General features: G+C 43.6%; 1 protein-coding gene across 4 annotated transcripts in view; it reads left to right on the forward strand.

Annotated features, from left to right (window-relative positions):
• The window catches only part of arhgef18b (rho/rac guanine nucleotide exchange factor (GEF) 18b), a 209,870-nt gene that overhangs the window by 83,191 nt on the left and 108,309 nt on the right, over positions 1–18,370 (forward strand). For all 4 annotated transcript variants that reach the window (XM_072594313.1, XM_072594311.1, XM_072594312.1 and 1 more), the window contains one exon: positions 14,908–15,103. In XM_072594313.1, coding sequence (XP_072450414.1) covers positions 14,908–15,103 — 196 coding nt within the window. The remainder of the gene's footprint in view (positions 1–14,907; positions 15,104–18,370) is intronic.

The following is an 18,370-nucleotide window of genomic DNA, read 5'->3' on the forward strand; positions in this document are numbered from 1 at the left end:
TTTCTGTCTTCAGGGGCCCAATTTTAGTCCTAACCATTTTTTTGCCTTTCACATCCCTAAAAAACCTTTTACTATCCTCCTTTATATTTTTGGCCAGTTTACCTTCGCACCTCATTTTTTCTCTGCATATTTCCTTCTTACTAATCCTCTGTTGTTCTTTAAAAGCTTCCCAGTCCTCTGTTTTCCCACTTATCTTTGCTATGTTATACTTTTTCTCTTTTAACTTTATATGTTTCTTAACTTCCCTCGTCAGCCACGGCTGCCCATGCCTCCTCCTAGGATCTTTCTTCCTGCAACTTCTGCATTATACACAGAAATATCTGCCATTGTTCCTCCACGGTCATCCCTGCTAAGGTATTGCACCATTGAACTTTGGCCAGCTCCTCCCTCATAGCTCCATAGTTCCCTTTATTCAACAGAAGTACTGTCACTTCCGAATGTACCCTCTCCCTCTCAAATTGCAGTTTGAAGCTTAATGTATTATGGTCACTACTTCCCAATGGCTCCTTCACTTCGAGGTCTCTGACCAATTCTGGTTCGTTACACAATACCAGATCCAGAATTGCCTTCTCCCTGGTCGGCTCCAGCACCAGCTGCTCTAAGAATCCATCTCTGAGGCACTCCACAAAGTCTCTTTCTTGAGGTCCAATACCATCCTGATTCTCCCAGTCTACCTGCATGTTAAAATCCCCCATAACAACTGTAGTAACATCTTAGCGACAGGCCAATTTCAGCTCCTGATTCAACTCACATTCGACATCCAGGCTACTGTTTGGGGGCCTGTAGATGACTCCCAAGAGGGTCTTTTTACCCTTAGTATTTTGCAGCTCTATCCACACTGACTCTACATCCCCTGACTCTAGGTCCCCCTGCGCAAGGGACTGAATATCCTCCATTACCAACAAGGCCACCCCACCCCCTCTGCCCGTCAGTCTGTCCTTACGATAGCACGATTGCCTCATCCTCCCCTTAATATGTTGCTTCTTCTTTGGGATGAATTTCTGCTGTGCTCCTGAATTACCCCCAGAACCTCCTGCCACTGTCTTCCCTGCTAGGCTTCCCCTTCCGATCAACTCTGGCCGGCTTCTCCCTTATATCTTTGTAGTTACCTTTGACTCAATTGTGATACTGTTACTGCTGTTGTGATACTGCTTCCCTTTCTCTAACTGCACAGTGAAGTCTGTGTGAAGTGTAGTTTCTGTTGTAAGGGAGGGAAACATTACAGAAGGCGATACTAAGACCAAACACTCCATGAAAGAGAAGGGGGTTTAAAGGAAGACAGAGGCAGAGATATTTAGGGGGGAAAATTCAGGCTTTAGGGTCTTAACAGCTTAATCCATGGCAGGGAATGTTCTAGAAATGACACTGAGTAAGAAGGCAGAATTAGAGAAATACAAAATCCTTTGTCTTGAAGGATTTAAGGTCTGTGGAGAGAGAAACAGAATTAACGTTTCGAGTCTGGTCTGACTCTTCCTCTGAACTCATGTTGGACTCAAAATGTTCACTCTGTTTCTCTCTCCACAGATGCTGCCAGACCTGCTGAGATTCTCCAGCACCATCTGTATCTAGTTGAGAATTTTATATGTTAGGTATTGGTTGACAAGAAGCTATTGTAGATCAATGAGAACAGGAGAATGAGAAACAAGCTTTAGTGCATTTCAGGATATTCAACCAGGGTTTTGTAAGACCTAAAGTTTTTGAGAGGTGGAAAGCCAGGAGATAGACAGCAGAATGGTCAATTCTGGAGGTAACAAACACTTGGATGAGATTCTTTTATGTGCTGGAGCAGAGTGGAGGTGGGCAGGAGGTGGTCCTGGTGCTGTGGGGAGGGGAGAATATGAGTTCAGAAGTTCCGTTTGGGGTCAAATACAAAGCTAAGGTTGTAAACAGTCTTCAAAGTTTGTGAGAAGATTTGTAGCTTGGGTGCTCGTTGTTGTGGTTCTGTTCACCGAGCTGGGAATTTGTGTTGCAAACGTTTCGTCCCCTGTCTAGGTGACATCCTCAGTGCTTGGGAGCCTCCTGTGAAGCGCTTCTGTGATCTTTCCTCCGGCATTTATAGTAGTTTGTCTCTGCCGCTTCCGGTTGTCAGTTCCAGCTGTCCGTTGCAGTGGTCGGTATATTGGGTCCAGGTCGATGTGCTTATTGATTGAATCTGTGGATGAGTGCCATGCCTCTAGGAATTCCCTGGCTGTTCTCTGTTTGGCTTGTACTATAACAGTAGTGTTGTCCCAATCGAATTCATGTTGCTTGTCATCTGCGTGTGTGGCTACTAAGGATAGCTGGTCGCGTCGTTTCGTGGCTAGTTGGTGTTCATGGATGCGGATCGTTAGCTGTCTGCCTGTTAGTCCTATGTAGTGTTTTGTGCAGTCCTTACAGAGAACAGCCATGGAATTCCTAGAGGCATGACATTCATCCACAGATTCAATCAATAAGCACATCGACCTGGACCCAATATACCAGCCACTGCAGCGGACAGCTGGAACTGACAACCGGAAGCGGCAGATACAAATCACTATAAATGCCGGAGGAAAGATCACAGAAGCGCTTCACAGGAGGCTCCCAAGCACTGAGGATGTCACCTAGACAGGGGACGAAACGTCTGCAACACAAATTCCCAGCTCGGCGAACAGAACCACAACAACGAGCACCTGAGCTACAATAATGAGAAATTCTATTCACAGTGAGGATGGGGACATCTTGGTAGACCAACATTTATTGCCCATTCCCAGATGCTCCAGAGAAGGTGGTGGAAATGGTGTCTGCAAAAGGTTGTAAAAAGCAGGGTCAATTATTACCACAGTGTAGGAGTCCTGTCCTTGAGTCACACTGGAGCTGTGTACAATTGCCCAGCTTAACACCACCCTCACTGTCCCTGATTAATTATTACAGGGTGAAGAGCTCCTCCTGGTTTGTTATCCCAAAGTATCTGATCAGTAAAAAGCCAAAGTCCCATTTGAGAAATGTTAGCCTGCACATGTGGGTGGCAAAAGCTAAATCAAGCTTCCGATGTTGCCAAATGACGTACCTGATATCTCCCGCCTGGTATCTTTCCCACAAGTGGAGCAATGAAGGGGAAAATGATTTTTCTTTTGTAACACAAGCCAGTCTAATTGTGAAATTATAAGCAAATGGGACAAGTGCAGCGTGAGGTGCCAAGTCCCAAACAGCAGAGGCAAAAAAAAAGTGTCTGGATGAAAATTAGCAAGAGATCAAGCCAGAAGATACAAGAGGAAATGTCTTTAACAGAGATTTGTATCTCTGGCAGTCCTGGAGTCACACAGGGACTGAACAGCCAAAGGCTGTGGTTTTCTCTTCAATGTTTTCATTTTTATGCAATGTGGAAAATCTCTTCAGAGCTATCAAGATAAACATCTGGGTTTATTTTCAGTTTTTGGTTAAAATGCAATCGGTTTTGGAAGGTGTGAGCACCCATTTGTCACTGAGCAGTGATTGGTCAATCTTAGGCTGGCCTTCAGTTGGAGCAACTCAGTGCCTCTGGGGTAGTGGTTCAAGGGAGGGGCTCGATGTTTATACATCTTGGGATGGTGGGAGTTGGTGGAGAAAGGGAGGCAACCCCCTTGACCCTGAGAACTTCTGTTGGGGAGCAGACACATGTACAGATTGAGTGAGCAGAAGATTGACATATATGGTGATGCCTCTGCAGTCGATTGGCAAGAGGTGAGGGAGTTTAAAATTGTAAGGTCTGCTTCGGGTTTAGGTGAAACATTCAATTCTTCAGCTTTAAGGAGTGGATATTGTTATTTCTGAGCTAATCCTTACAACACATGAGCAAAGCACATGTAAAAAGCTTCCAAGCCAGCTCATCCTGGATTTGCAGGATCGAAATGTCAGCTTAATATCAGAAATAGGAATTTTCCACCGTGTAATCACACCAGACCCAGTCCCAGACACTGATGTACAGTCAATGACAGCAACACATGATTCAGCCTTCCAGCTGAGAGCTGTGTCAGTGAATAAGCTTCACACTTGCCCAGCAGAGTGCTGCTCTGTCTGTGTATCGTGATCCACTGGGCAGCATTAACCCCCCTCCCCACCCTTGTCCCAGCCCCTCACCCCACTCCCCTCCCCAATCCCCTAAATCCCCCACCCCCAACCCCTCCCTCATTCCCCAAACCCTCCCCCACCACCCCAACTCCCCCACTCCCACCCGCAGCTCTACCCCTGCCAAACCCCTACCCTCACCCTCTCTCCCTCTCCCACTCTCCATCCCCACACTCCCACCACCAACTCCTCATCTCCATCCCATCCACAAACCATCAACTCCCCAATGACTTAGATGAAGGGATTAAATGTTATATCTCCAAATTTACAGCAGACACAATGGAAGAGTGAGCTGTGAGGAAGATGCAGAGATGTTTTAATTTGGACAAACTGAGTGTGGGCAAATATGGAACAAGTTGCAGTGTAATGTGGATGAATGTGAAGAAACCACTTTGGTAGCTACAACAGGAAGGCAACTTGTTGTCTGAATAGCTACAAATTGAGACAGAGGGGACTGTGATAAAGTATATTTTTGAAATAAAAAAGAAGAATGTGTGGCAAGGCCTGAGTGTTCTTGTATACCAGTCGCTGAAGGGGTGTGCAGGTGATGAAGACAAACTATATGGTGTTAAAGATCACACAACACCAGGTTATAGTCTAACAGGTTTATTTGGAAGCGCTAGCTGATGAAGGAGCAGTGCTCTGAAAGTTAGTGCTTCCAAATAAACCAGTTGGACAATAACTTGGTGTTGTGTGATTTTTAATTTTGTACACCCCAGTCCAACACCGGCTCCTCCAAATCAAACCTATATGTTGGCCTTCATTGCAAGAGGATTCGACTACAGGAACATGGATGTCTTGCTGCAAGCATACAGGGCTTTGATGAGATGACACCTGGAATATTGGGTGTAGTTTTTATCGCTGTTTCTGAGGAAGGATATTCTGATATAGAGGGAGTGCAGTGAAGATTTATCAGACAGATTCCTGGGATAGCAGGACTGACATATGAGGAGATGTTGAGTCAGTTGTGATTATATTCACTGGAGTCCAAAAGAATGAGAGATAGATCTCACAGACACTTATAAATTTCTAACATGACTAGACAGGGTAGTTGCAGAAAGGATATTGCAGATGGCAGGGTACCAGGGGTGTACAGAACCAAGGGTCATAGCCTAAAGATACAGGGTAGACCATTTAGGACTGTAGTGTCTTCATCCAGAGAGTGGTGAGCCTGTGGAATTCACTACCAGAGGAAGCAGTTGAAGCCAAAACATTGAATGATTACAGGAAGGAGTTGGATTAATAGCACTTGGGGTTAAAGGGATAAACAGATATGGAGGAAAAGCAGTAAAAGATGTTGAATTGGTTCATCAGCTATGGTCATATGAAAGGCAGAGCAAGCTGGAAGGGCCAAATGGCCTAGTCATGCTCCTATTCTCTATGTTTCTATGTTTATATCTGTAGCCTACTATATACACAGAAGCAGTTATTCTCTACTGTATACAGTACACAATGACTGCAGTCCCCTATAATATACACAGAGGCTGGTATTCTCTACTGTATACAGTACAAAAAAACTGCAGTCCCCTATAATATACATAGAGGCTGTTATTCTCTACTGTATACAGTACACAAAGACTGCAGTCCCCTATAATATGCACAGAAGCTGTTATTCTCTATTGTATACAGTACACAAAGACTGCAGTCCCCTATAATATACAAAGAGGCTGTTATTCTCTACTATATGCAGTACACAAAGACTGCAGTTCCCTATAATATACATAGAAGCTGTTATTCTCTACTGTAATGAGAAAGTGAGGACTGCAGATGCTGGAGTACCAGTGTTGAAAATGTGGTGCTGCAAAAACACAGCAGGCCAGGCAGCATCTGAGTCGCAGGAGAATCAACGTTTCGGGCATAAGCCCATCTTCAGGAATGAGGTTGGTGTGCCAAGCTAGCTTACACAAAGACTGCAGTTCCCTATAATATGCACAGAAGCTGTTATTCTCTACTGTATACAGTACACAAAGACTGCAGTCCCCTATAATATGTACAGAAGATGTTATTCTCTACTGTATACAGTACACAAAGACTGCAGTCCCCTATAATATGCACAGAGGCTGTTATTCTCTACTGTATACAGTACACAAAGACTGCAGTCCCCTATAATATACACAGAAGCTGCTATTCTCTACTCTATACAGTACAAAAAGACTGCAGTCACCTTTTAATATAGACAGAGGCTGATATTCTCTACTGTATACAGTACACAAAGACTGCAGTCCCCTATAATATACACAGAAGCTGCTATTCTTTACTGTATATAGTTTACAAAGCCTGCAGTCACCTATAATATAGACAGAGGCTGCTATTCTCTACTGTATACAGTACACAAAGACCGCAGTCCCCTATATTATGCACAGAGGCTGTTATTCTCTACTGCATACAGTACACAAAGACTGCAGTCCCATATAATATACACAGAAGCTGTTATTCTCTACTGTATACAGAACACAAAGACTGCAGTACCCTGTAATATACACGGAGGCTGCTAATCTCTACTGTATACAGTACACAAAGACTGCAGTCACCTATAATATACGTAGAAGCTGTTATTCTCTACTGTATACAGTACACAAAGACTGCAGTCCCCTATAGTATACACAGAAGCTGCTATTCTCTACTGTATATAGTTTACAAAGCCTGCAGTCACCTATAATATATACAGAAGCTGTTATTCTCTACTGTATACAGTACACAAAGACTGCGGTCCCCTATAATATACACAGAAGCTGTTATTCTCTACTGTATACAGTACACAAAGACTGCAGTCCCCTATAATATACACAGAAGCTGCTATTCTCGACTGTATACAGAACACAAAGACTGCAGTCCCCTATAATATACACGGAGGCTGTTATTCTCTACTGTATACAGTACACAAAGACTGCAGTCCCCTATAATATGCACGGAGGCTGCTCCTCTCTGTAATGTACACAGAGGCTACTATTCCCTATTGTATGCACAGAGTCTGGTATTGTATATTATATACACAGAGTCTACTGCTCACTTTTATATACATTGAGGCTGCTATTCTCCACTGATATGCTTATGAGCTGTCATCCCCTAAAGTCTACCGTTCACTGTGTCTCCTATTCTCGATTGGATATACAGGGTTTGCTTTTCCCTATTATGGATAGGAGCTGTTGTTCCCAATACTAAACACAGGAGTTGCTATTCCCCACACTGAACACAGGGGCTGCTGTTCCCTTATAATATTCAAGTGCACACTTTCAATACGATTTAACTTCATTTCTGTTGGACAGGTTACTGTTTCTTGCACATTGGTTCAGTCACTGAATCATTTCTTCATGGGTCTGGTATTGAGCATACAGACTGTCTCCTCACTGATATGGATCAGGACATTTACAGGAACACAACACACAGGCAGAGATTTCAGCCTTAACCTTAGCATCCTTCTTCTGCAGAAATTATTTGTGTGTCAATACTGTCCTATTCAAACTGGCAGATAAGCATAGACAGCTATTATCGCTGGGAGAGAATTTGTGCTTGAATGTTGGATGGAAGATAAGAGTCCAGCAAATATGCAACTATCCATTTCTCCTTCCAAGCTTCAGCACATGTCAGTTTCTTGATGTCGCAGATATGAGAGCAGTTAGATACAAATGTATGAATTAGAAAATAAGTAGGCCATTCAGCCCCTCGAAACTTCTCAGCCCTTCAATAAGATCATGTGTATATTATAGGGGACTGCAGTCTTTGTGTACTGTATACAGTAGACAATAGAGAATCTGCTTGTATTTTGAATCCTACATTCTCATCTACCCTCCGATAACCTTTGATTCCCCTGCCTAACAAGAATCCATCTACCTCTGCCTTAAAAATATTTAATGACCTCACATCCATCACCTTTAGAATATGAAATTTCCAAAGCCATATAATCCATTGAGAGAAAAAAAATTCTCCTCATCTCTGTCCTGAAAGGAGAATCTATAATTTTAAAATGGTGCTCCCTATTTCTGGAGTGACACGCAAGGGGAAACATCCTTTCCATGTCTACCTTGTCAAGACCATTCAGGATCTTATACACTTCAATCAAACCCCCACTCACCTTTCTAAAGTCCAGTGGAACTAAGCTCCTCCTAGCCAGTATATCCTCAAAAGAAAACCTCCTCATTCCAGATACAATTTAGTAAAGTTCCTCTGAACCATCACCTGTGTATTTATATCCTTCCCTATATATGGAAACCAAAACTGCATGCAGTATTTGAGATGTGTCTCATCAATGGCGTGTATAACTGAAGCATAGCATCCTGACTTTAATGTTCAATTCCTCCTGTAATAAAGAGTAGCATTCCATTAGCCTTCTTAATTACTTGCTGTACTTGCAGACTAACATTTTGTGACTCATGTACTAGAACAACTAGATCACTCTGCGCCTTGGAATTCTCTGTTTGTGTTCCATATATGTAATACTTTGCTTTTTTAAAATTCTTCCTAGCAAAGTGAACAACTTCACATTTTCATGCATGACAAAAGGGATTAATCCATTCAGCCTTCAAGCCTCCTTGATCATTCAAATAGAAGGTCAGGGTATAGGAGTTCATTGGTGATTACATAATGTTCAATATAAATTGCAGCTCAGTAGTTTATGCTAATAAGCAGCAAGACCTGGCCATCGTTCAGCCTTAGACTGATAATGGCAAGTAGCATTGATGACATTACAAGTGTCAGACAATGAACGTTTCTAACAGGAGCGAATCTGACCATTCTGCCTTGATGGCCCATTACCATTACTGAAGCCCTACCGTCAGCATCCTAGGGTTAGTATTAACCAGAAATTGAACTGGACCAGCTACATAAATGCAGTGACTACAAGGGCAGGACAGAGGCTGGGATATTCTGCTGTGAGTTACTCAATTCCTGACTCCCCTAAAGCCTGTCTGCCATCTAGAAGACACAAATGATGAGTGTGATGTAATACTCTCCACTTGCTCGGATCAGTGCAACTCCATCAACACTCAAAAAGCAATGGCAGCTATCACCTTGAAGATATACCACAGAAACTCAGTAAGTCACTAAGTCTCCTTTGACAGCACCTTCCAGGTCCATGACCTCTTATCACCCGGAAGGATAAGAGCAGCAGACACATGGGGGCACCATAGAGTCATACAGCATGGAAACAAACTCTTGAGTTCAACTCATCCATTCCAACCATGTATCTTATTCTGAACATGTCCCATTTGCCTGCTTTTGGCCAATGACCCTCTACCATCCTGACATGAAACGATATTGCTTTTCCTTCATGGTCAGTGAGTCAAAATCCGAGGAATCCTGTGCCCCACCTCCTCCCCCACTGACAGCACTGAGTATCTCTGTACCTCAAGACTACTGCAGTTCAATAAAGTACTCACGACCACCTTTTCAACAGCCATTAGGAACTGACAACAAATACGAACATTTTATAGATTAATAAAACTTTCATGATATCATGGCAGATCTGTAACTCAACTCTAATTTGATCTAGTAAGTTTTAAGTACTTTACTGAACAAAATTATCGATATCTCAATCCCAGTGTTTGGATTTTTAATTGCGAACCCTGTCCTCAACAGCTTTTCGGGGATGAGAGTGTTTGAAATTTCCATCTTGTGGAGAACTGCTTCCCAACATCTGCCTGAGCAAACGCAGTCTAATTTAAGGTTCTGCTTTCTTGATCTGCACCCCTCCACTAGAGAATACAATTTCTTCCTAAATACCACGTTAACTCCTTTAATCAGCTCAAATAAAGCCCCAGTTAAAGTCCCAAACAGTGACTTTCTCTTACTTTAAATTTGAAATAATATATATTTAAAAGAAGTATATTGCCCTGGAGTAAAGACTAGTTGTGTGTCGGTCCACTGTGATACTTGACCTGATGATAGACACTGCTTGCCTGTTTCTCAGTGTCAACATATCTTACTGAAGACAGGACAAGTCGCCAAAACTGTCTGTGTAAATAAGTTACTAAATTCAGTTATTAACTAACTTTAAGGTCCTTGACTTGTCAGTTTTTGATTCCATTTGGCACTGATGACAGCTGAAAATATAAACACTGAATTGCATCAATTTCCATCTGTCATCTTCTGCTTCACTAGCCCACTCTTTTCCCACTTGTAAAACTCTGTGCAGCAACGAGGGAGTGTTGCATTGTTGGATGTGTCATCTTTCAGATGAGATGTTAAACTAAAGTCCCTATTACACTCAGATCCCAGACCAGGGACGTCTCCCCACTGTTCTGGTCAATAATTAGCCCTCAATCAACAACACAAAATCATCACAGTGTTGTTTGTGGGAGCTTGCTATGTGCAAATTGTCTGCTGTGTTCCCTATGTTACAGCAGTCACTGCCCTTCAGAAAATTGTTTTGTTGTAAAGGTAAGAAGTGCAGTATGAGGTTGAGCTGCCCCTTTCATTCAGTGTATATCGGTGCCTGTAAGTGACACAAGTGTTTAAAGGATAGGCTTCATGTTGATACAATGTGACATTTGGTGTTCCCCAAAAATAAGATTAGATTAGATTCCCTACAATGTGGAAACGAGCCCTTCGGCCCAACAACCGACCCTCCGAAGAGTAACCCACCCAGACGAATGCAGCTAACACTATGGGCAACTTAGCGTGGCCAATTCACCCGACCTGCACAACTTTGGACTGTGGAAGGAAACTGGAGCACCCGGAGGAAACCCGCACAGACACAGGGAGAATGTTCAAACTCCACACAGTCACCCGAGGCTGGAATTGAAGCTGGGACCCTGGTGCTGGGAGGTAGCAGTACTAACCACTGAGCCCCTGTACGGGTGATCTCAGGCTTTCACTGTTTTAGCCATGTCCTGGATCAAGGAGTAAAGAGTTGTAAATTGTAATTTGCGGAAGTCGCTAAGTTGGGAGACTCTGGAATTGGAAGTTATAAAGGGACATTGACAGATTAAGTGAAAGGGTGATACAGAGGCAGGTTGAGTTTAATGAGAATAAAGTATGAGTTCTAAAAGGTAAATGAGGTTTATTAGACAGATTCCTGGGATGGCATAGATGAAGAGAGAATAGATCAGTTAGGACTGTATTCCCTGGAGCTTAGAAGAATGAGGGATGAACTCATAGAAACTGATCAAATTCTAACTAGGCTAGACAGAGTAAATGCAGGAAGGATGTTCCTGATGAATGGGGAGCTCAGAACCAAGGGTCATAGTCTAAGGATACTGGGTAGTTTTTTTTAGGACTGAGATGTGAAGGAATTAGTTTACCCTGTGAACCTGTGGAATTCTCTGGCATTGAAAGCAGTTTAGGTCAAAGTGTTTTGAGTGTTATAAAGAAGAAGACATAGTTATTAAAGCTAACTGAATCAAAGAGTACAGGGAGAAAGCAGGAACGGGACTGAGTTGAATGATAGAGTAGGCTCGAAGGGCCAAATAGCCGACCCCTGTCCTTATTTGCTATATTCCTATGGATCCAGGAAAGACAAATTTGAATATGTGGGCCCCGATCTTCAAGCCTGTGGATGGTAAGATATTGGATGCACACTGGAAGGTAGGTTTATGGGACTCTTTAGAAATCCCAATGCAACAAACGCCATGTTAATGGCCAAAAAAGATTAAAATTCTGATGGGCAATTCTTCTGTTCCATGGACCTTTGAAAAAGTTTCCAACTCTGTTAAAGTGTGTGCCAGCCACCTGTTTAACCAGGGAGGGTATCACAGTCCAATCTTCTCCCCCTCAATGTTCTTTCACTGGATAATGTGCTGAAGGATAAGGAAGAGCTTGTTCCTTACTATCCGAGGAACACTGCCCAATCCTAATATTGACAATAAGAGAGAAGAAGAGATGCTTCCATTTAAATCGTAGCTTTCACAATCTCAAGATGTCCCAAAGCATTTGACAGCAGTGGAGAAATTAACAGGGAACTAAAGCCTTCCAAAGCTTTCACGGTGATCATGGGGGACTTCAGGTGGACTGGGTAAATAATATTGCCAGTGGATCCAAAGAAAGGGAATTCATGGAAAGCTTACAGGATGGCTTTTTGGAACAGCTTGTCATGGAGCCCACAAGGGAGCAGGCTATTCTGGACCTAGTGCTATGTAATGAACCAGACTTTATAAAAAATCTTAAAGTAAGGGAACACTTAGGAAGCAGCGATCATAATATGGTAGAGTTCAGTCTGCAGTTTGAAAGAGAGAAGGCAAAATCGGATGTAATGGTCTTACAGTTAAATAAAGGTAATTATGAGGGCATGAGAGAGGAACTGTCGAAAATAGACTGGAAGCAGAGCCTAGCAGGGAAGACAGTAGAGCAAAAATGGCAGGAGTTTGTGGGTAAAATTGAGGACACTGTACAGAGGTTCATCCCCAAGAAGAGAAAGATTATCCGGGGAGGGATTAGACAGCCATGGCTGACAAAGAAAGTCAAGAAATGTATCAAAGAAAAAGAGAGATCCTATAAAGTGGCCAAGAGCAGTGGGAAATCAGAAGATTGGGAAGGCTACAAAAACAAACAGAGGATAACAAAGAGAGAAATAAGGAAGGAGAGGATGAAGGTAGGCGAGCCAGTAATATTAGAAATGATAGTAAAAGTTTCTTTCAATACATAAGAAACAAACGACAGGCAAGAGTAGACATTGGGCCACTTCAAACTGATGCTGGAAGCCTAGTGATGGGAGATAAGGAAATAGCAGGAGAACTTAATAAGTACTTTGCATCAGTCTTCACAGTGGAAGACATGAGTAATATCCCAACAATTAAAGGGAGTCAGGAGGCTGAGTTGAGTATGGTTGCCATTACAAAAGAGAAAGTGCTAGAAAAGCTAAAAGGTCTTAAAATTGATAAATCTCCTGGCCCCGATGGGCTACATCCTAGAGTTCTGAGGGAGGTGGCTGAGGAAATAGCAGAGGCGTTGATTGAGATCTTTCAAAAGTCACTGGAGTCAGGGAAAGTCCCGGATGATTGGAAGATTGCTGTTGTAACCCCCTTGTTCAAGAAAGGATCAAGACAAAAGATGGAAAATTATAGGCCAATTAGCCTAACCTCGGTTGTTGGTAAAATTCTAGAATCCATCATTAAGGATGAGGTTTCTAAATTCTTGGAAGAGCAGGGTCGGATTAGAACAAGTCAACATGGATTTAGTAAGGGGAGGTCATGCCTGACAAACCTGTTGGAGTTCTTTGAAGAGGTGACAAGTAGGTTAGACCGGGGAAACCCAGTGTGTGTGGTCTATCTAGACTTCCAAAAAGCCTTTGATAAGGTGCCACACAGGAGGCTGCTGAGCAAGGTGAGGGCCCATGGTGTTCGAGGTGAGCTATTGATATGGATTGAGGATTGGCTGTCTGACAGAAGGCAGAGAGTTGGGATAAAAGGTTCTTTTTCGGAATGGCAGCCGGTGACAAGCGGTGTCCCGCAGGGTTCAGTGTTGGGGACGCAGCTGTTCACATTATATATTAATAATCTGGCTGAAGGGACTGGGGACATTATAGCGAAGTTTGCTGATGATACAAAGTTAGGTGGACAGGCGGGTAGTTCTGAGGAACTGGGGAGGCTGCAGAAGGATCTCGAAAGTTTGGGAGAGTGGTCCAGGAAATGGCTGATGGAATTCAATGTGAGCAAATGCGAGGTCTTGCACTTTGGAAAAAAGAATAAAAGCATGGACTACTTTCTAAACGGTGAGAAAATTCGTAAAGCCAAAGTACAAAGGGATCTGGGAGTGCTAGTCGAGGATTCTGTAAAGGTAAACATGCAGGTTGAGTCCGTGATTAAGAAAGCGAATGCAATGTTGTCAATTATCTCAAGAGGGTTGGAATATAAAAGCACCGTTATGCTACTGAGACTTTATAAACTCTGGTTAGGCCCCATTTGGAGTACTGTGTCCAGTTTTGGTCCCCACATCTCAGGAAGGACATACTGGCACTGGAGCGTGTCCAGCGGAGATTCACACGGATGATCCCTGGAAATGTAGGTCTAACATACGAGGAACAGCTGAGGATCCTGGGATTGTATTCATTGGAGTTTAGAAGATTAAGGGGAGATCTAATAGAAACTTACAAGATAATACACGGCTTGGAGAGAATGGACGCTGGGAAATTGTTTCCGTTAGGCGAGGAGACTAGGACCCGTGGACACAGCCTTAGAATTAGAGGAGGTAAATTCAGAACAGAAATGTGGAAACATTTCTTCAGCCAGAGAGTGGTGGGCCTGTGGAATTCATTGCCACAGTGTGCGGTGGAGGCTGGGTCGCTAAATGTCTTCAGGGCAGAGATTGATAGATTCTTGATGTCAAAAGGAATTAAGGGCTACGGGGAGAATGTGGGTAAGTGGAGTTGAAATGCCCATCAGCCATGATTGAATGGCAGAGTGGACTCGATGGGCCGAATGGCCTTAATCCACTCCTATGTCTTATGGTCTTATGGTAATTTGAAAATGGCACAAAGTTTGCAGATATTCCCTGTTTGCAGAGAACGGGACTGTGCGTATGAATGTATATGTTGCTTTGGGCAAGTATCTTTGAGCCATGACAATCCTGAGTGTGTGACACTAATGACTCATTCCAGTGACTTCACTGTGGAAAAGCATCAGACAGTCAGGGTCACCTTGACAAACAATTAGTATCCTGTTCTCCTATGCCATATTGTTATGATCACTTAAAATTTGGCATTCTTGCATCTGTCCTGATGAGTGTAAGACACAAAGCTTCTGTAGCATGTCTCTGTTTTCATCAAGATTCAAGTTCTGAATGACTAAAGGACTCTCTGTATCCTAATACACCAAAAAAACCGTACTCATCTTGCACCATTGGCATTTTTACCACATACATTAAATCTGTTGATGGATCTTATTTTCTACCTGCCCCAACCCCCTGTCTACACAGGCTCAGCCTCGATGTGCTCGGGATTGACAGTGACGGAGAAGGTGAACGAGAGGATGAAGACCAGTTGGACCAGTCGGGCTACGAATTAACCGAACCACTCAACGCCAACCCAGTCAGCGGAGAAAGTGATAGGCAGGCACCTCGGGGTCAGGGGCAAGCCAACTCGAGCATGTCGGAGGATGAAATGACTGAGCAGGTAACTTGCTGGGTTTCCATGTGAGATTTAACAGAAGGCACGAGGGCACAAATTAAAAAGGGATTACCTATTATGGGACTGTAACTGATCACTAACTTTCAAGGATTACTTGTAGCCCAGTAAGACCATAAGATCATAAGGCATGGGAGTAGGAGTAGGCCATTCAGCCCATCAAGTCTGCTCCACCATTCATCAAGGTCATTGTTAATCCGATAATTCTCAAGTCCACTTTCCTGCCATATCCCTATAACCCTCAAACCCCTTACTGTCCACCTCAGCCTTGAATGTATTTAATGACCCAGCTTCTACAGCCATCTGTGGTAAAAAAATTCCACAATTCTCAGGGAAGATATTTCTCCTCATCTCTGACTTAAATGTGCGACTCCTTATTCTGAGATTATGCCCTGTGGTCCTAGACTCTCCCACAAGGGGAAACAACCTTTCCACATCTCTCCTGCTGAGTCCCCTAACAATCCTGTATGATTCAATAAGGTAGTCTTCAGTTGTTCTAACTTCCAATGAATACAAGCCCAATCTACTCAACATATCCTCATAAATTAGCCATTCATTACCTGGTATCAGCGTGTATATGGATGGTCTCAGAGTGCTGCAGATAGTACCCCTTGCCTCTGAGGCAGAAGCTGTGGGAATGGATGGTCTAATGTGGCCAAACCGATGGATTATCAACCTGCCAATCTTTGCAATGCACCTTCAACAGGCAGTGAGAACAGGTCAGCGATGCAGGGTGATGCCCCCAAGCCCCAAGCTGCAACCTGTTTTTCAGGAAAAGCTTACTCTAGAAACAGATATAAAAACATGCTCCATCTGCTGCACAAGAACTAAGAGGCTTTTAAGTTGCAGATGGTGAGAGACAAAGAGGATCAAGGAGACATGGGCAACTGAAGGGACAGTGGAGGAGTGAAGGAAATTGGCAGTGTGTGAGAGGGCAATGTTGGAATAATTAGATTAGATTACTTACAGTGTGGAAACAGGCCCTTCGGCCCAACAAGTCCACACCGCCCCGCCGAAGCGCAACCCACCCATACCCCTACCTTTACCCCTTACCTAACACCACGGGCAATTTAGCATGGCCAATTCACCTGACCTGCACATCTTTGGACTGTGGGAGGAAACCGGAGCACCCGGAGGAAACCCACGCAGACACGGGGAGAACGTGCAAACTCCACACAGTTAGTCGCCTGAGGCGGGAATAGAACCCGGATCTCTGGCGCTGTGAGGCAGCAGTGCAAACTAATATGGAGAGGTCAGGTAGTGATAGGGCTGAAGGATATTGTAGAGATAAAGAGGCATTGGGCTGTGACCACATTTGATGAAACACATGAGATTCAAGATTTGGAGATGCCGGTGTTGAACTGGGGTGGACAAAGTTAAAAATCACACCAGGCTATAGTCCAACAGGTTTATTTGGAAGCACTAGCTTTTGAAGTGCTGCTTCTTCATCAGGTGGTTGTGGAGCAGAACCATACAATTCAAGGCGTTGTAATTCTCCTGGTTTAATTATCCTCTCAGTGGTGATTAAACTCAACATCTTTTTGACATCCACTTCAGTGGATTGGGCTGCTGTAGGATTCCATAGCAAACAAATCACTTTATTCATCAATGTTTTTCTTGTGCCTTGTGATTTGTTTCCTGCAGTGAAGGAAATGGCTCTGTCCCTTATTATTTGCCCTTCTCCTCTAACTGTACCCACTGCAATGGGGAGACTGTGGTCTAGTTGTATTATTGCTACACTATTCATTCAGAGATGGATGGTGGCATGGTGGCTCAGTGGTTAGCCCTGCTACCTCACAGTGCTAGGGACCCAGGTTTGATTCCAGCCTCAGGCAACTGTCTGTGTGGTGTTTGCACATCCTCCCTGAGTCTGCATGGGTTTGCTCTGGTTTTCTCCCACAATCCAAAGATGTGCAAGTTAGGCAAATTGACCATCGTGTCCAGGGATGTGTAGATTTGGTGTATATCCGGGGTAAATATGGGGTAGAGAAATGTATCTGGGTGGGTTACTGTTTGGAGGGTTGATGTGGACTTGTTGGGCCGAAGGACCTGTTTTCACACTGTAGGGATTCAATGATATCCATTTTTGATGAACCAGGTAATGTGTTGGGGACCTGGGTTTGAATTCTAGAAGTTGAATTAAATTTTTAATAAAATTTGGAACGAGACATCTAAGGATGACCTTGAAATCACTGTTCATTGTCGGGAAAAATCCATCTCATTCACTAATGTCCTTTACTGTGGGAAACTGCCATCCTTACCTGGAGAGGCTTACATATGACTCCAGACCCACAGCAATACGGAGAGAAAGCAGAGTTAATCTTTTGAGTTTAGTGACCCTTCTTCAGAACAGTTCTGAAGAAAGATCACTGGATTCAAAACATTCTGCTTTCTAGTTCCACAGCTGCTGCTAGACCTGTTAAGTTTCTCCAGCAAATTCTGCTTTTGTTTCAGATTTCCAACATCCACAGTTCTCTGGGTTATTATATTGCTACAGCAATATGGTTAACTCTTAACTGACCTAACCAGCGACACTAACATCCCATGAATGAATAAAAAATTCAGGGACCCCATTCTCTTATATTTTCACAAATGGTTGTACTGCTCATCACTGCAGTAGGATTGCCATTCAGTAGCATGTATCAACTGAACCTGCTTCAAAACTGTGATGTGCGTGTGGGTGAATAGCAAATCACTGTCAAGGTCCAAGCTCAAGTGAGATCTTCCAGCTTTTATAGAATCATAGAATCCCTACAGTGTGGGAGCAGTCCATTTGGCCCATCGAATCCACACCGACCCTCTGAAGAGCATCTCACCCAGACCTATTCCCCCAACCCATGCATTTCCAATGGCTAATCCACCCAACCTACACATCCCTGAACACAATGGGCAGCTTAGCACGACCAATCCACCCTAAACTGCACATCTTTGGATTGTGGGAGGAAACCCACGCAGACATGGGGAGAATATGCAAACTCCACACAGACAGTCACCTGAGGGTGGAATCGAACCCGGGTCTCTGACGCTGTGAGGCAGCAATGCTAACCACTGAGGCACGGTGCCACCCAGGTTTTGGCCCCTTGAGCATCCCTGATCGTAATTGCCCCACCATCAGTAGCTGCACCTTTAGTTACCTGTTCCCAAATCACTGTAATTCCGACTCCCCAACTCTCTTTGCCCCTTCCTGACCCCTGTCTAAGATGTAAATTAAAACTGAAGTCAAAGAGTAAGGTTTTGGTAACTTGCAGTTGTATC

Source organism: Chiloscyllium punctatum, chromosome 24 (assembly GCF_047496795.1).
Source record: "Chiloscyllium punctatum isolate Juve2018m chromosome 24, sChiPun1.3, whole genome shotgun sequence".
NCBI lineage: Eukaryota > Metazoa > Chordata > Chondrichthyes > Orectolobiformes > Hemiscylliidae > Chiloscyllium > Chiloscyllium punctatum.